This window comes from Diachasmimorpha longicaudata, chromosome 10, assembly GCF_034640455.1.
Source record: "Diachasmimorpha longicaudata isolate KC_UGA_2023 chromosome 10, iyDiaLong2, whole genome shotgun sequence".
Lineage (NCBI taxonomy): Eukaryota > Metazoa > Arthropoda > Insecta > Hymenoptera > Braconidae > Diachasmimorpha > Diachasmimorpha longicaudata.
Window position 1 is genome coordinate 2,689,451 of NC_087234.1, and position 22,728 is coordinate 2,712,178.

General features: G+C 32.7%; 1 protein-coding gene across 25 annotated transcripts in view; it reads right to left on the bottom strand.

Annotated features, from left to right (window-relative positions):
- Camkii (Calcium/calmodulin-dependent protein kinase II) overlaps nucleotides 1-22,728 on the bottom strand; it is a 114,544-nt gene that overhangs the window by 19,734 nt on the left and 72,082 nt on the right. For 9 of the 25 annotated variants that reach the window (XM_064128696.1, XM_064128694.1, XM_064128693.1 and 6 more), the window contains 3 exons: nucleotides 21,946-22,006; nucleotides 7,899-7,988; nucleotides 180-236 (listed from right to left, as the gene is read on the bottom strand). In XM_064128696.1, the coding sequence (XP_063984766.1) occupies nucleotides 180-236; nucleotides 7,899-7,988; nucleotides 21,946-22,006 (208 nt within the window). The remainder of the gene's footprint in view (nucleotides 1-179; nucleotides 237-7,898; nucleotides 7,989-21,945; nucleotides 22,007-22,728) is intronic. The other 16 variants (XM_064128709.1, XM_064128697.1, XM_064128712.1 and 13 more) reach the window with 5 other exon arrangements.

Sequence of the window (22,728 nt, forward strand, 5' to 3'; positions counted from 1 at the left end):
GTGGGTATAACATCGATTTCTCTAGTGTTAGAAGTGTTTTATTATTTTTTTTATATCTCTGTGTCAAGTCCATTGTGACTAGTTTAATTTGTTTTTATTTTGTGTGAGTGAGTGTGCGTTTCTTGGCTTTTTAATACTTTGTTATTTATTATTGTTTTGGATTTTTGCTCATGGGTTACCTTCGGGTTCTTTGGCTATGACCGTGCTGCTCCGGTCGACGCCGCCCTTCTTATCCTCTGTACAACATACACACATATACATCACGTATCCCATTTAATAAATTCGATTTAATAAATCGAGACTATTATTCAAGTCTACTGTATACCTAAGTGTATTTTTCGTGTGTAAAAATATATATTATAATATTTTTTCAATATTTTGTTTACCCAAGTGCATGATGAAATTATAATGAAAATTATTTGGGTTGAGAATGTATTATTTTGTGTTTTTTATTTATGGAAATTTTCGAGTTGAAAATGATGTGATTTGTACTCAGATGTTATTTTATTTTTTCACTAAAAAAGAATTCAAAAGACGTGATCAATGGTGTGGAATCGAAATTCCTATTGACATTGATCGTTAAATAGTCAATTGTCGGTCAAATTATTTTTTTGAGCGCAGGAAATACGTTATATTCAGGGATTGCTTGATGCTAGAGAATATATTATATGAAATGTCAATGGGAGAATTTTATAAAAAATGTAATGCTCTCTAAATTTTTTTTTTAATGTTTCTCTACATTTAATAATTTTCTAGACTATTTCAGTGTGAACTTTATTTGAAGATTCTAAATGGAACATGTGACTGAACTGAAAAATTATTCTACAAATACCCCGTGTGCTATTAAATTTATAAAACACAGTTCGACATTTTTTGGTTCTTAATAAAATGTGAAGGAAAAAAGTTTTTGTTTTCTAGCATACGTTCACAATTTTTCCAATTCCATCTCTTTCTCTTTGATACCACCAAAATGAACAAAAATACATTTCGAAATCTATCTATTGAATGCATGGACTCCGCCAAATTTAAATAAAAAAAAATATATAAAATATATATTAGCGAATGCTAAATATATATTTCATATTAGTCACGAATATATTTGAGAAATTGCATTAGATATTGTGGTTTTTCTCCATTTTTTCATGATAAACCTTGGAAAACCCTAGGCAAACCATCAGTCGGTCATGTAGAGCCCTAATTTGCCCTTCTCTCACACTGATTACATGTCACATTATAATTTTTATAAAAAGTCCAGGGTTTTTTCTGTTACTTCACCCGTCATCTAAAATTTTTTTCTTCAGTAGTAATAAAAAATTCCCTTTTCAATTTTTCAAATTGCTTGAGACATAAATTAATGAATTTCTTTGCAACCCTCAAGATTATCTTCAGAACACCCTTGTTCTTTTACTAATTTTACATTTTACCTCCATAACGAATAAATGCATTCAAAAAACACAAATAAAAATTGTAATTACCCCCAAAACATCCCCCAATGATCCCTTATAATCGCCACTACTCATATATTCTCAAAATAATCCAGAATTAGATTTTTCCTTAAACCATCTTACCAAGCAATCCCTGAATTTCATTCCTTTACTCGATGTGACATATTTTTATTCATATTCTCATGTTTCCATAAATGTAAAAATCCCTCAAATCCCCTCTGAATCCGTCTTTTCGTTCGATATCCTCTATTCATCTCAACTCCTATTCCAATCCTGAGGATCTGATCTTCCGAAGGGCGTTGAAGAAAAGCAGGGAACACGTTTATATCTTCGAGTGGTGATGGAATGAGGGGAGTTTTTTTTTTTTTCATCATTTTCTCCACTCTCTGCTCAAGAGGATGGGGAAAACAGACAAACGATCGTGCAGAAGCGGGACGCATGCGCTAAGCGATGGGGATGATTTCCTCATTCGACAGTAAATGACACTTGAACTATTTTTTATTTCAGCATGAAGTGGAGAATTTCTCTCAAATCACACACACTCTCGTTTTGATGAATTTGTTAAGTGTGGAAATGACTAAAAAATGCATGAAATGATTTTCATTATTATTCATCGTTTCCAACGATAAAATATAAATATATATTTTTTTTTCATAAAAAAAATCATTCCTGAATTTTTCAATTAATTTTTATACTCGTAAATACGATGTGCTAATGTGCCCTTCAAGACCTATCAATTGTTGCCCTTCTAGTGTTGAGGGGAGGGGGTAGATTTGTTTATTAACTTTATTTATTTATTTAATTATTTGGGTAATTTGTGTTTTGTCACTCGTGCTTTCGTTATCATTGATAATCGTATTGATGTATTGGGTCTCGTCTATGACGATAACCCGAGTAACTTTTCGAAAGCTCTACCTCAGCAGAACTAGCTTCAGCAAGCTATAAATTTCTAGGAACTAGAGTTTATCGCAATTAGTTAATAGAAGCACGGAGTTAGAGATTAGTTGTGCTGTAGAATAAATTCTGGGTTTCGAAGTGATTTCATTAAGAAATGCACGAATTTGGGGAGTAAAAACGAAGATTTAGGCAGAAATTCAATAATATTTCCAAAATATTGTTCCCAAATGAGTAGGGGCGAGAGCGCTGGGAAACAAAATTTTGTTAATTGGTCATTTACTTCAAAGAAGACGTTATTTTTCTATTTTTGTAATTATTGAGTCTCGTCATTGATAGACAATCCTTAGTAGATTTGAAATATGTTGACTATATTGTTCTAGAACATGATCGTTTTGGTTATAATTATTATCTTGAGTCAAGTCCTACGATTATTATGAACATTAACAAATTCATCGAAATTCTTTTCTGTTGAAAATCTATAAAAATTTAGAAAAAAGAAAAATCACTAGTGGATTTCATTTACGTTGCAAAAACAATAAGAGTTAATTGATTAATTATTATAAGATAATTAAATTAAGTAAAATTATAATCATATTTAAGGCGAAATGAGGCACATTAAACGAGAAATTGTTGATTTTTCAGTTAATAATTTACAATATTTTAGTAATTATTACAAAAATAATTAAATGACGTCCATTGAACGACCACTCGAGGGTTAAAAAGGTCTACTCCACCCCTACTCCACTTATTAATTTGCGAAAACGCTTTTGGGATAAAGAGAGAAAAATTTATTAAAAAATACCGTACGATTTGGTAACTGCGATGTGTTTCATTCGTTTGGAAAATTATTCTCTTCGAGTGGTGTTGTGTCGTGGATTTGATCGTCTCAAAAGTGAAAATCACTTGACGTTCTCAAACGCCTTTAATAATCACTGTTAATCAATCCCCAATCACGTTCGAAACTCAGAATTGTTAAAAAATTAGAAAGAAAGATGAAATGAAAGAGAAGCTAGAGCGATGGATGTGAGTGCACTAAACTCTTAACGATGCTGATAAGACTGATCAAAGAAGTTAAGAATCATTAAAAATTATGAGAAAAGGTTGCAAACTCGATAAAAGTTGTTGCAAAACTCGGATGAGAGGAACGAACCGATAAATACTCAGTTATTAGAAACGATTGAATATAACTGGGAAAAATAATTACTTTTGCCATTCAGTAATTATCAAAAACTAATGGGCCCCTCTCATCGAGATATTTTTACACAAAAATAAGACCGCCAGCACAGGTTAATGATAAATAATCAGTAATTAATGGCGACAAAGCGATAAAAAGCCAAATTTTCGATTTATAAACTAATTAACTAATCAATTAAAAATAGCGTTAATAAAAGACTTATGAGATTAATGAGGAAGATATGTCGTAATAAAATTATTCTTTTCTGATATGCTAATTAATGACTCTGATTGAAATGAAAAATAATTGCTAATTAATCTTTCAGAAAATGAAAATGTAAATCGCAATTTTTGTACTAAATTAAATCGGCCTGAGTACTAAAATAATTTAATAATTTCGTAGATGAATTGAGAGGATGGAAACACAAGGTGATTTTTTTGATAGTTTTAGGCGAAAAGGAAACGAGACCTTTTTGAAAAATTCTGTCACTGTTTATTTCACTATTTGTCGGTATTTTGTATCAAAATAGAATGATAAAGTATTAATTTTTAAATTGTTTACTTCCTTCCCCAAAATGTTCATTATTGTCATTAAATTTAAAATGGGGTTTGTGTATTTTGTACGTTTTGATCAAATAATTATCTTGTAGATTCTTCAAATTATGTGATTATCCTGTAAAAATGTTAAGACTAACAATGAAATCACATTTTTCCCACGAGCATCAAATCCTATTTATTATCATAACGTGATTATTGCGCTCTGCATGGGAAAAATTGAACTTTACCCACCAAAAATTAAATGACAAAAATATTCTGTATAAAGTTCTCTCTAACTCCTAGTAATTAATTATAGCAAGATTGATTGCAAAATATTTTAGATTCAAAGTATTCAGGACAGAATTTTCTTTATTCAGAAATGAAATTGTAAATAATTCGTTTAATTAAAATCTTGTTTGATGATTATTTTTATAGTATTTCAGATCAAATGAAATATCTTTTTAATTGAAATTTTCTAGATATTCATAACTGGAACTTATTAAGAATTGGATATGTGCTATGTATAACACCAATTTCCTCTATTAATTCTTCATTTTGTCTACTGTACCTACGTTCGCTTGTAGCTGTCGTTTGACTTTCATTGTTTCGAGCCCAAGTCGTTGTAAATTCATATAAACACTAATTACACATGTAACGGGATAATTAACGCATTAATTTGAGTATCAAATGGAAGTTACAAGTGAAACAGTCCAATTCTTCATATCTCAATTGGTAAAACAATAATTATCTCGATGATGAGTGACTCTGGAGACTAAAAAAATATTTTGTTGACAGTCATCTCTACAAAACTATTTTAAAACATACTCCACCCTAAAACCACTCATTACGCAGATAATTAATAAATGACTGTAATTGTAAAGCAACAAAATGGTAACTTTTTCAGTAAAATTCTTTTTCAATTTTTCGTTTCTTCTTTTAATGGAATTATTTTACTGATGAGTGAGCCTGGGGAGATATGTCAAAAGACAGTTTTTGTTGATGACATCAACGATATGTTTCCCTCAAATCACACATCACAGAGACTAATTCAATAGAAAAATGGGAGAAATTCACGTTTTACATTTCAAACGTTTTGCGTTTTATTTGTTGACTACGAAATTGAGATATTTCTCATCATTTTTTTGCTCTTCACACTTGATCGTTCGTAAAAGGGGCAACAACCATGACAAATGTTAACATCAAAGAGGGATCACGAAGGTAGAGGTTTCACGTATTCATGTGTTTCCTCAATCCTCTGGGCTTTTCAGATTTTTCAGATATCGAGAAATTGCTTTGGGGATAAATCTACTGATAATAATTATGGGAACTACTGGAGGGCAAGTATTATAGACAAATCCTACTAGCATCTGGTTATACCTACTCAGATAAACTTCAAAATTACGTGATGCTGCTACTCAATTTTACTGAGAGAAAAAGCCAATGAATTTTTAAAAATTCTTCTGAAAAAAAATTTTGCGAAAAAAAGTGGTGAATAGTTTGAATGATATTCGAGATGTTGAAAATAGTGGAACTTTCTCCAGGTTATTTTACGATTCTGTGGGTTTGAAATATGTTCTGGGAATTTTTTGATTTTTTATCTCAGTATTTTTTAATTGGAGTGATTCTACACTGCAATTGTCCAACGGTATTGCATTAATTACCACTGGTCGTTGCTACATTACGATAACTCGTGGCGGATAGGCATCAAACTTTGCAAGGGAACTACTGTTTCTAGTTTTGTGGAGATGATTCAGTAGAGAAATGACAGAGGATGAGGCGAAATCCTCAGCAAAAAAAGTGTCCGAATTCCACACGTCGTTTATAGACATTTTTCAGGGGCTAAAAATGCTGAATAAAATAACACTTTTAATTTGTTGTCTCTTGTTGTCTGAGGAATACCAGAAAAATAACAGGAAATGACAGAATTTTTATGGCGACAATTTTTTTTTGGGAAAATAATCCATTTTGTAAAAAAGTCTGCACGAAAATTCTGCCATTTCTCGTCGATTTTGAGATATTTATTAGAAAAATAAGGATAGAGATAAATTACTAGTTGACTAGAGTAATATTCAACGGTAGCATAACTCACTTGAAGGGTTGAGACACTTCAATTCATCTTGTAAATTCAGACGAAATTTTTATTTTATTCAGACGTTTATTAGCGTCCTAAAAAGGTGCCAAACCGTGTGTGACAATCAGACATTTATTTTTTGCTGTACTGTCCATAATTACCTGAATATCTTCAAAGGAAGACGGGGTTTAGGTAAATCTACCAGACGACATTTTTGTTTTCAAGTTCCATCACTTTTTTCTGAGTAAAGATCAGCTCAGAGTTTTGAATTTTCATTTAGACTTTTTCTCCCTCGAGACATTTTCAAAGTAATTTTTTTCACTTTTTTCGATTTTAAAAACGAAATATTGAGGTAAATTATCTAACAAATAACTATTTTCTTTTTTTTCATAAATTTCCTGATCATAAATCTGCCACAAAGTATATCTTGATATTATGTTCAAAATCTAATAAACTACAGAACATTTACAAAATATCTGTTAATAATTAATTTTGACATTCAGTTTTAGATAAAAATACCATCGACTGTTTTTGTATATCATAAATTTTGTACACTAATATTTTATTCCTATCTCGCGTCTAAATAAATATCGAATTGTTTTTGGGATAAATGTTGTATTGGGACAACTCGACGTCGGATGTTTTAGAAGTGTCCGAGAGATTATTAGACACAACAAAAATGTCAACAGATATTTATCCTAAACCCCGCTGATAAACTTCGAAGTATTCACGAAATTATTGCGAAATTAATCTTCAGTTCTCCACAGCTTCACAACATAACTACTTCTCCTCATCGTTTGGGGTCCAGGCAATATTTCACTCGGATGGATCATGTTACCGAACTACTTTCGTGAAAGTTAACTAAGATCTAGTTTTTTTTTCTACATTGCTATAATGAATTTTGCGACGGCAGACAAGCAGGAGAATGGATGGTAAAAGTTGTGACGTGATACTCTTTTTCGCAATTTCACACCGGTGATTATCGTGATGCTTCTGTACTATTAACGGTTGTCTACTTAATTGATCTAGGATTATATGTAATTGAGGAGAAATTCATCGGTAATCAGTGGTATGTTCAACTAGTGATCCCTAAAAAATGTACATTAATTTATAATTGAATGAAATAATTAGTTGAACGAATCGAATTTTCATATTTTTTAAAATTCAATATCGATTTCCGACGATAGAAAATCGGTTGTGAGGAAAATATCATGAAACATTTCATCAGGAGATTTAATTCTTTCCCAAAATGTTTCTGGGACGAATGAAAAAATGTTTTTCAAGAAAATGTGTCGCAGAGAATTTTTTCTCTCTCAAAAAACCTCATAATTTAAGAAAAAATTATTCACAAACGATTTCTCAACTGAAAAAAATTTATTTAGATTTTTTTAATCAATCGTTTGAGGTATATTAGCAAAACCGGTTTTTGTAATCAATTTTCGGTGTCAACATGTCATAAATTATAGTTTTTAGGGAGCTTAGTATTTCACAAAAATTTCATTTGCTGTTTTCCCTTCAAAATCAATAGTTATCGAGTATAATCGATAGAAAAAATATGAAAATTGACTCCTCTATCTCTGTTATTTTAATCAATTATAATTAATAAAGTTAGAAAGAATTTGTATATTTTTTTTAACCGAATGATCACTCTCTTGAGGTCCCACCGATGTAAATCATCATGCGACATAGGGAATTTCAAAGAGTAATTCGGATAATGTGCGGGTAATTGGGTGTAGCAGGGATAGCCAGTAATAATTCAGTGGGTTATCTCCTACCTTTGACGTCGTCGTCCTCAATCGTGGTGCTGCTGTCGGTTGACTCCTTCACCTGAGAGCCGTCACCCTTCTTCGTGATGATGCTTCGAGCTGGAGTACGCAAATGCATAGGATCAATGACAACTATCATGAATAGTTTTTTTAAATATGTGAAAGGGAATATCAACAGGGACTAAACCGATACAGGTTTTTAGTTAATTAATTAATTATATTACTTGGTCGGAATGATGATCGTTAGAAATCGACGATTTTTGACTGGATTTTATCGGAAGAATTTAAGTTTTTGTCAATTTTATTCGTAACAAAAAAAATTTTTGGATCAATATCTCAATTAACGAGATTTAGCAAAAACTACAATCAAATCACATTAAATAAATTAAGATAACTGAGGGCTGAGAAAATGCGGTTTTGTCATGTTGAAAGGAACAAATCCAAATTATCCTGTTTTTTTTTTTCAATTTGACTAATGAGTATTTTAAAAAATATATGAAGTACTCCATGAAAAATCGATTAGTCATTAATCCTGATTTCTTTAAGAATTCATGATGAAGAATTTATTCGTGGTGATTTGTTTATTAATAAAGAAGCATGAAAAACGATCTCCAAATTTTTTTTTCTGATTTTTTAAACGATTCATTCCAGATATATTTATATATTTAAATTTTCAATGTACGACCGACTGGACCCTTCAACTTTGATTTATAGGAAATCAATTGTTAATTTGTTTACAATTTAACACATGACATGACAGCATTTCTCAGATTCTCGTTATTTTTCTATCATAACTACTGTACTATTCAACCGATTTTAAAAACTAAAAAAATGATTCCAAATCGTTGAAATCCTGTTACTTGAAAATAAAATGAATCATCTCTTGCAGCAATTATTGTATGATATAAATAAATAGTGGAGATATCAAAAAAATTACCAGATATTTCTGCCACCGAATAAATCGCCAACAAAAATATTCATTGACATTTCCTTTAAACTGTCAATTCTCTAGATAAATCCAAAACCCAAAATTTTGACTTAAACTTTCATCAGACGACAAATTTTATTTCGCAATGCCATCTCGTTGTTTGAGTAATGACCAAAAAATGTTAAACATAGAATTTTTCCCGAATGAATCCAATAAAAATGAAGTGCTACTAACGATTTAAGCACAAGCATAATAATTCAAGGCTTTATTTTCCTCCTGTCTAAGGTGAAAAAATACTGAGGTAGAGCGCTTCGGGTCATAACCGGAAGTCATAGCTGTGGCAGTTTCAGTTTCCGGTAGTTGTAAAAAATGTCGAATGGTTATAGGGGATGTAACAGTCAGGGATATTAAATATATGAAGCTTTATATCGTCGTAAATTTGACCAATTTTGAATATGCATTGGATCAAATTTTTGTCACCAAAATATCGTCAGACTCGCGCCAATTGTCAGTCGTTTAAATAATGAATATTAACTAATTATTTGTGATTAAATATTTTCGTGATGAAAGGGATGATAAAATTTCTTTAGTTCTAAGATATAATTATTATCGCATGATGAGAGATAAAATATGAATCGAGGGAAAATTATATTTTTCTTTGTCTTCAGATGAATGTACGAGTGAAGGGTCTAATGGACGAACAAGAGAGACTATCCTTCACGGTTACCCCTTTAGGCAATTCCAAGTGTCTCATCCCTTTGATCCTTCACCCCAACATCTCTCACAGAGACCAGAAAAGTTCCTTCAGGTGCGTTAAATCCTGATTTTTTCGTGTGTTTAATTTTGAACGAAAAATATCTCACTGTGAAGTGGATTCAAAGGAAATAATTATCAAATATTTTTTAAAGCCATCTAGGTGGTAATCACATAATTTAATTACAGCATCAAGTGTTCATCCAATATTTAATGATTCAATTTGTCGTCAAAAATTTATATCTCATCAAATAATCAAGGACGAGAGGGTTCAATACAAAAAATTGATTAAAATTCATGAATGCGATATTGTAATTGTAAACGACTAAAATAAGCTCGGGATGATGAGGAAAAATTGATGAAAAGGTAACTGGTGGAATAATAAGAAGGGTAATTATCTATCGCTAATCTAGATGGGATTCATGATCATGGGCTCATCCAACATGCACAGAAAGATCAATCATGAGATAAGTGGAACGAGAAGTCTGAAAGCTCGAGTGCTATTTCTTAATTCAGTAGTGAAGTGGAAATACCAGACAACTCTATCCACTTTGAGATCACTGTTTCCTGAATATCTTGGTAACCAAGAGAGATAAAGGTACTCTTATTTCAACTTTTTTATGGTATGACTTCCGCCCTCTAAGAAAAGTTGAAATAATAATTTTGATATCTCACCTGGAATAAGCAGTCACAAAAAAATCATTAAAAACTGTTCAAACTCGCTATTGGTTTTTTATTGAATTTATATTGAAAATTTCACGACTTTTTTTTACAAATTTTATTGAAAAATCGGAAAGTTCATTGTACGTTTTTTTTACTAGAGGGATTGTCCGATTGAAACTTTTATATTCTGTTCAGACGGTTTTCAGAAGAATTCTTCGACGTAAACTTTATCAGATTTTTTTAACTCTTCGGTTTTTCTTTTTTTATTGAACAAATCAAAGATAAGAATTTCGAAAATTTTAACATATTTTAAAGTAAAGTGAATTCTATTGAATTGATTTATGTAAAAATGATGGCAGAAATATTTTTTCATTATTTTTGCGCTACAGAAAATATTGTCTCCACTCTGAGTGTGCAAAATTCCAATTTTCACACGTGTGGATGAAAAATAGAATCCAACATTAATTAGAAAAGTGTTTTCAGACGTCATTAACGTCACATTCATCCGAAAAATATCATTATCATTCAGGCGCACAAATATTCAGGAAAAACTCTATTGAATTAAAAAGTGCACTCTGAAATTTTTTAATTGATAAATATTGATTGCGGTGATTTTCAAGCAATAAATACATCGCCATGCATAACAGTAATAATTATAATGAGGATGAGATAACCACTTACAAGTGTGAAACTAGTCATTCCGTCATGATTGTTTGTGATAATAATACAAAATCATGATTTTTTGTGATAATAATAAAAAATAGTGAAATTAATGTTTATGAAAATGAAGTTTGTTTCTCACCTCACTATGTATCTTAAGAGATATTGTGCAATTGAGATCTGGGAAAGCGATAACCCACTTTTTACTTCCTCATTATTTCCTATCGTTAAATTTACAGGTAATATAAAGTCAACGAGAGAAACATTCGTCCTGGACTATCGATTTTCTCATGAACGTGAAAGTTAAAGTAGAGACGAAATGACGTGAAGGACGAAAAGTCCTGTTGTCATTTTGAAACGAATGAAATAAGCACTGGGGCTGAATGACTTGTTTATTGACCTGATAATGCAGGAGGTAAAATCGGATGTTTATTGAATTTCAGGTACTTTATGAGATTATTCTTATTAATTAAATTGAATTTAAATAAATGAGGGGATTTCATTATTATAAATACATCTGGCATAACCATAATTTAATAATTAATAAGCAATGAGCTTAGCAGAAATTGTTAGTTTTGTTGAAGTTACTAAAAATAATAAAAAATCGAATCTGAACAAAACGGGGAAAATATTAATTAAGAATTGGGATTAATTTTTAAAAAATAGAAAGTTTCAGTCTTCGCTTGGTCCCCTGGCCCCTTATTTCCCTTTTTCTCATTAAAACCCCTATTTATCTCCCAATCGCATCCGACCTCAGAATTCATTTACTGTCAAGTACTTCCACCCCGAGAGCCTCTCCGAATAAATCTCTTTCATCTGAAAGATTATTATCTGTAAAAAAAGCGACAAGCTCACCCCTCAGTTGCACATCTCTCCATCCCTGATCACACAATAATCAGGATCTTCAACTAATTGAGTCAAGCATATCATCAACGTAATTACAGAATAGCATGCAGCTTGAGGAGCCCATTGTCTATCAATAAATCGATACTAAATATTGTGATGGAAACAATTAATTCATGCAAATGGTCAGTCAGTAAATCGTCCTTGAGTATCTCTTGTGATCCTTCTCAATCATCATAATTAAATCGAAGATTAAAGTAAATGAAGAGTACAAATTTGCCTTAATATTACTGAAAATAATTTTGGGTTATAAATAATGTGAGTATAAATAGTAAATAAATGATGGGACAGCGCCTCCGACCCTATTCACGCTCTTCTTGATGACGATATGATGGGTACAGATTATTAAAAATTGGGAGTATGAGTAATGATAATTATAATATTAATGATTTCATACTGATGATTTTCTATAGAATCAATTAGTTTTGGGTAATTTTCATGAGATGTTTTGTGATTTTGTTGTACTCAGTGGCTAGTATTTTCGTAATAGACGAATATTTATAATTAATGAATGGTCTTTTCATAAATTTATTGCAAGTTGAGGTTCCTATAGACACTTTTTTCAACTTGATATATTTACGGATAAAAATGTTTCTATCGATGAATTTTATGTTTATAAAAAGATTCCACATCATAAAATGTACGATTGACTATTTTTATCAAATATATTTATGCGAAAAAATTATATCTTATCTCAAGGTCATCTATAATCTCTATAGATCGAGATTGAGTGTATAGAACGTGCTATAGAAGCCGCGGAAAAATTCTCTACGACCAGTTGAACTGCCACATTGACGTTCTTCATTTTTCTATAAAAAAATTCTCGGTCAGAGAAATAAATTTATTGATAATAAAAATATTAGTTTTTCTGCAAATGTCATGGCAGTAGAGGACGACCACTGGGAGAGAAATATTCAGTAAAAATTACGGATCTTAAGTTCGTTCATCGACTGCAAAAGCTGTTGAGAAAATTTCCCCGAAGAAATCGCAATTTCTCATTTAAAAAATTAAATAAAAAATACGAAACGCTCGGGGAAAATTCCGTAGGAGATTCTTAATGTTTTAGTCGTTTTGTAAATTTTTCCTGTTGAATAGTTTTCTCCGTGCAGAAAAATACGTGTCAATTAAGCCACAACTTATTCATTCAAGCCACGGCACAACTTAAACCAAAATGATCAGATCGCGTGATGTCGATAGAGTCGACTCGCCGCGTCTCAATCGGCTAATTTGATTCTCCGTGAGCTCTCGCTCTCTCTCACTCTCACAAGCTCTCTCTCTCTCTCTCCTACTTATTCCAAGAGCCCCGGAGTTTGCATGAGATCCCCAGTGAGACCTGCAAAACGACTGTCTGGCTTTCACCTTAAATCGATTCAATTCACTTCTATTCTTGAAACGTAAAAAGACAGAACATGGAGACAGAATACATAACGACGAGATAACCAATTGATTGATGCATCTGAAATTGACATACACGAAGTGAAAAAAATACCCGAGAGACTGAGCTTTTGTCGTGGAGTGAGGGGGTGGAAGGGGAGGTCAATCGGTGAAAAAAAATCGAGAAATAATTTTAATAATTTTTGCTGATGAAATTGCAGACACTCTCTAAATAAGTACTGCAGAATATGTTATAATCATTACATAAGATTATATAAGGTCGTCTATAGACCGATATACATAGAGAGAAAATCATGAAATATTATACTCTCATTCAGAGAAATTGTCGTTCGAGAAATTCTGGAAATCTGTTATAGAACCTAGAAATTTTTTCGTTCTATAGATTTCTATATGAAGTGTATTATTTGGTTATAGGATACCGGAAATTTTGAGAATCAATCCTCCGAGAATTTGGGAATTTCATTATATAATTTTGGGAAATTGAATTTTTAAAGGAAAATGCAGAATTTTCAGTCAATATTGCGTTTTGCAATTTTTATAGAAATAAATTTATAGACAGGCTGTAGACGTTTTGCTTCACAATTTCAAGGAAGAAACTGCTATAGAATATGATTTTCCATAGACGATTTTCTAGGCTATAGAGATGATTTTAATAGAAATTCTTTTAAAATATGGAATCACTAGGAAAATCGAATCGATTTTATAAACAATTGTGCAAATTTTTTGGTCTCCTTATATCGTTAATTCTATAGACCATACTATAGAACTGACAAAGGAAGTTTATAGAACTATGGACTCATCGAATTGTCTCCCCACTCAAAAATATTCTTTGACAATTCATCGGTGAATTTCATGTCTATAGAAAATAAAAGATAACATCTCGACATATTCTATAGACTATTTTTATTCCAACAGTCAGCGAAATGTTCTTCGAAAGGAACGCAACAGCTCTACGAAACCAAATCGACAAAGTAAACCTCGAAATCTATAGCTCAAAAGCTTCCTATATCCCGCTTATTCTAAACGAACAGAAATTTCTTATAAACAACACTCAAGTAAATGAATATTTAACAAAAATAATTGTTTCACCCAGTGGAAAAAGAACTTACGGTATAAAAAATCATGAATTAGGGGAGGGTTTGCACATATAGTACAGCTTTCGATGTCTATAAACAACAAGTTGTCATCGTTTTTAATCCTGTGCTCCAGTTGCTGGGTCAAAGGTGACATTTGCCACTTACCGTGAGCACCTGATGGTCTCTAATTTTTCACCACTTCCCATTTACCCTTCTCCTCCTCCTCCTCCACCCCCTCCCCTCATTTTCCCATTGTCCTCACTGTTCTCTCGAGTTGCAATCTGCTTTTTCTCATCCCTCCCTGATTCTTTGTCATCCCAATGAAGTGTGTAACGCAATAAATGGTTCGTATCGGTGGACGACAATGTAATGAGAGCAGTTCAAAGGAGCAACAAATGGAGAGAGAGATTTCGATTTCTACACGAACAGAAATATCCAATAAAAATTACGTATTTTATCGATAATACTGGAGTGACATCTGGTGGGGAAAATTTTATACGGAATTTTTTCGAAGGGTTCCGTTATTTTTATCTGAATTTTTCGGGAAAAATGGTGAATGCTGTCACGACGATCTTTTTAGTGACTTTTGTAATCGGTAAACAAAATTAAGTTTCACTTTTTTGCTGGAATACAGGGAGAGAAAAATGTGGGAATTTTTATGGTGCGATTCCAATAAAAATTACTGTGCTGTGTTGGAATTTTGGGGGAAACCACAGGTCCGAGCCAAAATTGCAACTTGTGCAATATTTACGTCGGCAATAATCGACCGCATTCGGAGCTGATCGGTACTAATATCAATGAGCTACCGAAAAATTGCTGTGTGAGACAGGAAAAAATGAAGGAAGGGACAATAAAATAAACTGACCTAGATAGGAATTTTTAAAATATTTCTATCAATTTTTCATTTACCTTAAATAAAAAATGATAGACCTTGAAATTTTATAGTGCTGTTTAGTAAATTTTACGAGGCCACATATTATTAATTACGAAATTTACTGTATTGATATGACTTTTCTCTCCGTGTAAGACCTGTTAAAATTATAAACTACTTCACTAAAGTTGTGATACATCTTGCAAGACAACAAATTGCAAACGGCCTAATCGGCCATATATACAAATCTAAATAAATAATTAAATATAAACTATTCAATTAGAACCGATAAGACTCGAATGTAAAATACCCAATGATTAATGTCTCTAAGTTAGGGGATAATATATGTGATCCACCGAATGTAAATAATCTATTGCAGGTTAATACCTAAATGATAAAAAACCTGAACTCAAGTTCCGTAATTTTTATTAAATTTTTCTTCGTCCGCCAGTTAATCGCAGGTTTACACACATCACTTGATGTTTATTGGAAGGTGAAGATTTAGTTGACGTCAGAATTTTGATTCATGAGGGTTGAATAGGGGGTGAGGATATGTGGGAAGGGCAGAAATTTAATGCGATTCATGAGGGCATTTGTTTTGGATAATTCTTGGGGTGGGCAGGGGGGCGGAGGGGGAGGGGGGAGGGCGAGGGCTCTCGTGTTTTTTGGACATCTTTCAGAAGAAATTCAATGGAAAAATTTAGCTTTCGCGTTATTATCTTGTTGCTATTGGCCTCAGAGGCTATTTGCTAAGGTTGTTGTCACGCGACAGTCTCTGTAGAAAGTTTATGCAGTACACAGAGAGAAAAATTATTGAAAAATTACGTGCCTGTTCCGTAATCTGTCAGTCAAAACAATATGCAGTAGAAATTATTGAGCAGTTACGCTCTTTATCAGTAAATTTTTAGGAAAAAGTCCAGAACGTTCAGTGAAAAGATGCGTAACTGTTCCGTAATTTTAACTGAATAGTGTTTTGAATAGTAGATATTTTATTTTTCATTGTAAATATTCTTAATTAGGTTAATTATGAATCGTCTGAACTATTCACCGAAGATAAAACGATCGCTCGATTTAATTTTCGTTGAGCGAAAGCTAAATTTTAAGAGGGATTATTTATCATTTATGAAAATTATGGAGATGTGAAATTTTATTGAGAATATGAGCCTAAGGATATCCAAGTACTTTTTTAAAATTATTTATATCTAAGGACATTTGAAATGGAATTCTAGAGTCGACAAAGATGTGAACTTTTCCCATTTGTTATCAAATAAATTTTTGCGAGATTTCCAGCAATGAATGTTGTAAAGAACAATTTATTCAATTTAATTCATGACTTCCATTGGTTCCAGTCCGCGGAGAGAAATGATTGGTAAAAATTACGGAACCCACAGATCACAACGATTACAAAATCGAATCGGAAAATTCAGGCCACGATATCATATTTTTTTACAAAATTTCCTGCAACAAAATTCGGCCCTGAAATTCCGTCAAAGATACGTAATTTTTATTGAATATTTCTCTTCCTGTCTGATAATCAGTTTTTCCTGAACTCATAAATTGATAAATATGGCCGACGTGCCTACCAATAATTTTTTATCTCGACAGTTTACCATAATCTAAACAGAAATTTATATTTTATAATCTATCGTCGTGTGCCCAGTTCTGTAAAAAGTCCTTTCCACGCACTTTTCAAAATAATATTGGGAAACAAAGTTTCATATTGGTCGGACTAAATATTCCTGATCTATTTTGAAAACTCGAAACTGCGCTACCTCCATCAGAAATTATTCAAATTACTTGGATATCCTTAACTGACTTATGACCTACGTTAAAATATTTTTTTCAAAAAGCTCACTCCAAAATTCCTCATCAATGCCGTCAAATAAATCAATTTAATTAAAATATTTTACGCTTCTCCAATGAAAATTTAGCATTCTCCTAACTACTTGTCGCATTAAAAACTATTTTGTGTGTGTGTGAGTACGTGGAAGTTCCTGAAGATCGAGTGTAATCGATTGTAGCATCTTAAAATGTAAAATCATTCAAAAATGTTTTTTTCGTAATAATTTTCACTGTCTCTCAGCTGACGTTTGATTGGCCCTCCCCCAAACTAATTCAAGTGAAAATCAATACGGAAAAATATAGTTCACGACGAGTAGCGTATGATTATATTACTTGTGTGTTTAGTCAGTAGAAGACAGGAGCTCTTCCCTCCACACAAATAAAAAAATCATGTCACTAGTCCCGAAGTGCGCTGTAATAATGTTTATTTAGCTTCTAAATACTTGGGTTTACGTATGTATATGCGTGTCAAAGATGCAGTGTTTACTTTTGTTTGCATAAACAAATATAATATCAAGACAAACATCGATATCAGATGCATATTGTTACAATGATACAGGGGAATCCCATTAACTACCCGCAATTAGGGATGTGAACACATCGAATTAACACTAAATGAATATTCAAATGGAGCCCCGACTTCGCGCCACAACTGCAACAATTTAAATAAAATATTATATTATGTATCAAGAACGAAAAATGATGTTTTCCCATCCGAGGTTCACATGTTATTTTTCAACACTCAGTACGCAAAGGAAAGTTTGTATTTTGCTCCCTGAAGGGGGAGGAGAGTGAGTGTTTTCCCCCCTAGTGCGGAAAGTTGTTCCCAAGGGTGAAAAGTCATGACTTACCGATCGAGGGAGTCACTTTCCTCCCTGAGAAAATGATAATTTTGCACAGGAGGAGTGACAGTCGCTCCCAAGGTCGAAAAGTCTTAATTTACCGACCGAGGAAGTGACTTTTCTGCCCAGGATGAAAATTGATGAATTTCTTTCGGTTCATCAGGGAGAAAAATATAGGAAAAAAAATTTTAGGGACAAAATTAGATCCCCAGAGGGGAAAGGAGGGAAAAGGAATAGTTTCATCACAGCAATTACGCTCTCAAGTGCAATTGTTTCAACAAAACTTGGCATAAAAAGTGGTTGATTGACATTTCATCCCACGTTTCGCCCTCTAGAGATCTAATTTTTATCCAAAACGTTTTTTCGTATACAGAGTTTTCGTACAGGTGTGTTAAAAAATAATATTTTTACTATTTCTAATGACCTTCCAACGATTGAAGATTCACTTTTCTCCCTAGGACGAAAAATGCTCATTCTCCTCCCTCTCATCATTTTAATTTTTAAAGTCAGAGTGTCACGAAAATTTCAGAGATGTCAGCGCGAAAAAAAACTGAAACGCGAGAAAATCCATGAAAGCCGGTAGTTAATGGGCGGATACTTAATGGTAGTCCACTTCAGATGGGGAAGGATTCTCTATAGTGTTTTCTGCCTCCGTAATTCAACTGATAAAACGAGAAAAATATTTTTAAGCTGGTGAATTACAATTTTTTTTTCTATAAAATTCTCAGCAGCAGATACTGTCAGTTGCTTTATTCGAATTATTTATGAGAGATTATATTCAGGCTCCAAAGAAAATTCAACTGAATATGTCAAATGTTATTTCTGTAGAGAAGTCTTCAATTTTGAAATCGATATTTTTATTTTTTACAGAGGATGTAATTTTAAAGATAATTTTAATTTAAAAATCTTATCAGGAATTATAGATTATTTTATGGAGTAGACGAGCATGTGTACAATCGTTGAGGAAATTTTTTTTCGTTCCATCAGATTTGAAAATTGATTAATCTCGTTCTATCATTTCACTACTCAATAATTCGAGCAAACACGTGAATACTCAATAGAAAATATCGTCACAGGTAAATATGCGTTGCATACGCAGTCCGGTATAAAATATCAAGGAAATAGCAACGAATAAAAACAACAATAAACGATAAAATTCTAGTGTTTGATAAAATGTTAACCATATTTACATCGAGAAAATAAAAGAACTGGAGATGTTTTTATTGTTTTTGGTGTATTTTCCTATGCACTGAGATCCTTTCCCTTTATTTTTTGACACATGAGGAGGTTTTTCATGCGCCTTAAGTTCAAAGTTTTTTTTATCTATCAATTAAGCATACAAATGAAACTAAACTCAAATCCCACAACAGAAAGAATTAACTTCACTTATAAATCGATTCAGCCCAGATGTTTTTTTTAGCTCACCGGAGATTGAGACCTCAATTCAATTTTCATCGATGGCAATGGCATATTGACATTGTCTCCGTCCTAGCACAATAGTTTATGCTTTTCCGAAATTTTCTTGAAATTTAGACGCTCATTATTGTAGATCCACGACCAAACCATTTTCCCCGGACACAGCCACCGGAAATGTAATTCCGATGTAATCGTAATGGGCAATTTCGTATAACAGGTAATTTCTGGATATTGGAAATTTTATGTGGGGACGCAATTCCCATGCACTTCCGATTTTCCCGTGTAATGAAGTTTTTCATCAATTCCCGTCTAGTTTGCGGACGTTGAAAAATATAAAAAAAATAATGATAGAAACTCATCTACTCCAACGAACCGAAAGGAAAATCTACTCAAATCAAAAAAATTTTGCTTTATTTCATTTTTATCAAAAGAGAAAAATCACTGTAAAAATGGAATAGAACAGTAAATGTTGTTAAATAATTCATCCTTAAGAACTCATTAAGAGAAGTCCTTATAGATTAGATGTATGAAGGAAATTAAAAGGAAATTTTGAAGTTCCAAATTCTCTCGACCAAATTCTCTTGAATCTCTGGTGAACTTCTAAACAATTTGAGTTTTATGAGAAAATTCTAGCGGTTTTTCAACTCAACTGGAAGTTACACAGTTCTATGTGGATTTGATAAAAATAGTAAACAAAATATGTTCAATTTCTGACTTGAATTTTACCAGTAAAAAATCTAACGAAATGATACCGTGAGGTAAGGCCCAATAATTTCTCTGGAAACGACGTAATCCATTGACATTTTTTCATGACTTCATGGAAAGACTTGAATAGTAATACTATGACCATGATAGAGATTACTATGGGAATATAGTAAAAGTGTTTTCATCCGCTCGTTCATAGTAATTCTTATCAAGTACCATAGTAACATTTATTGTTATATATTAAGCTGCACTATATTTTACCACACGAAAGCTCTAATTTTTCAATTCATAAATATAAAATCATTTCAGTGAAAGAAAGACATATTTTTCAAATGAAGTAGTCTTGAAAAAAGTTCCGGAAACTGGAATTAATATTGCGCCCTAAAAACTGTTTCTGATTTGTTGTATGAACTGTGAAGCGGGTTTTTCCGAGAAAATCATAGCCGAATGGACAGTTTTTCTTTGGGGTTTGAGTGGTTTCAGGTGCGATAAAGCTCTACTTGAGTAGAAGATTTTTTTTCTCAATTTATATCAAATAACTAATTAAATAAAAAAGGACAATGAGACTTTTGTTTGGTCTATCATTTCCGTCTGCATCAAAACTCAAAAATCAAATTTGAGAACACAGGAAAAACCAATGTCTCAATTTCCCACACCCTTTGCACACATTTTTCAAATTGCAAAAATCCATCTGAATAAGATGATACTTTTTTCAATGTCAAACGTAAATTCAGGTATTCAGGCATCTGTTCGTCTGACATTCCGACAAATTTTCATTTTATTCAAACGTTTTGAGTGTCTGAAAGAAATGTACAAGACGTGCTTGAAATTCCGACGCTCGTTTTTACTGCTGCATTTCATGTATTCGAATGTTATTGGTGGACATTTACATCAAGAAGAGAACGTGCGACAGTCCTTGCGGGATAAGTAAAAGTTGCCATCTCACCGGTGTGCAGTATGTCCCGGATCTTAAATCCATCCCAGTGGAGAAAGTGATAAAATATTATTTTTAATGAATAATCGCTCCAGAGCAGAGACGTGAAAATGTGACAGGACATTTCACTGATCCGTAATACAACATGTGACAGAGATAACCCTGAGAACCTGTCATCACGTGACAAGTACATCAGGGTCTTGAAAATTTTATCATGATGATCGCCGTGATGGACAATCAGAAAGCGTCAACATGAGTGTCAGTCGTATATTTTAATTTAACGATATCTAAACATTTGAGATATTTTTCCTGGAGTTGAGTTTAGCGTAGAAAAATGTGGATGTTTGGAAAATCTTTCAGAAATCTTCTGAAGATTCTTCCAAACATCTCAGTAAAATTCTGTCGAATCTCTTCTTGGTGTCAGATTTGCAGAAGGCAATTTTTTTCAAGATCTTTGGACGACAATTCCAGAAACTAATTGCAATGTTCCCTTAAAAAATTCCTGAAGTAATCAATAAATTTAATGAAATCCAGGAATTAATTGATAATATTTTAACAAATATTTCTTAAAAATTTTATTTCTTCCCAATTCTCGTAAATTTTACTCCCTAAATCCCTGATTTTACTTAATTTATCCACTTTTATAAATATTCACACAAGTCTGCGACTCAATTCAACTTATTTTCTCAAACACATGTAATTCCAGAAGCAATAATCTCTGTCTCAGATTCACGATTGTTTTATCATTTTACCACTTCTCGACTGATCGACAGACGGCCTGTTATAAATAATCGAATGATCACTGCTGCACCGAGTGAACAAATGACAATAACAACCAGGGGTGTGTAAATACTCGAGGGAAGAGTGAAATTGTATAAATACAAAATTCGTTGATAAACAGAGACATCAGGAAGTGTCACGTTTTCTTTCAATGGTGATGCTCTAATCAAATGAAGTGAAGATGCAACATTGATGAGGTAGTGATGAGAGGAACAGAGGGAGAGGTAAGTTAACAATGTACGATTCGTCGAGGTCCATGTAGCGCTGAAGAGGGCCGGAGGTACTTACCCTGTGCATCATACTTACTGGAAAAGTTCCTCGTTGCTAACATGGTTGTTAATATAGCGCCCTGTTGACAGAAAAATTAAGAATGATTAGAATTAATTGTTGTTTTCCGCCACATGCTGAGAGAAATGCCTTCTCCTTTACTAATTTTTGGGCATAAAGTGAAAAGTCATGTAAATTTGCTTAACTAGCTATGTAAATTACCATCAGCGTAAAAATTTCAATCCGATTATTTTATAGGGGAAAATGATTATTTTGGACAATACAAATTGTTATTTCGCCTTAGAAAATAATGGGATTGAAAATTTGACGCTGATGGTAAGTCATATGGCCACTGAAGAGTGGAACGTTCCTAAAGGTCAAAAGGAGAGATGACCCTAGGGGTCAATTGTGGAGGTAAATCGTAAAGGTTAATCGTGAAGGTCAATTGTAAAGGTTAATCGCAAAGGGTAATCATAGAGATCAATTGTACAGGTCAATCGTAAAGGTTCAGCGTAGAGGTTAATCATGGAGATAAATTGTAGAGGTCAATCGTAAAGGTTCAGCGTAGAGGTTAACCATAGAGGTCAATCGTGGAGGTCAATCGAGAGTTCAACAAAACAATCTGAAGACCTTAGTCGAGGTCGTTCTTGATACCTCGATTGATCTCTCCTGTTACTCCCTTCAACGACCTGCGAGTTCGTTCTTGCTACCTCGATTGATCTGCCCTGTTACTCCCTTCAACCTTCTGGAAGGAATGGGCGCAGTGTTTCGGATTGAACTGTAATAAGGGCCGACTCAGAGGGT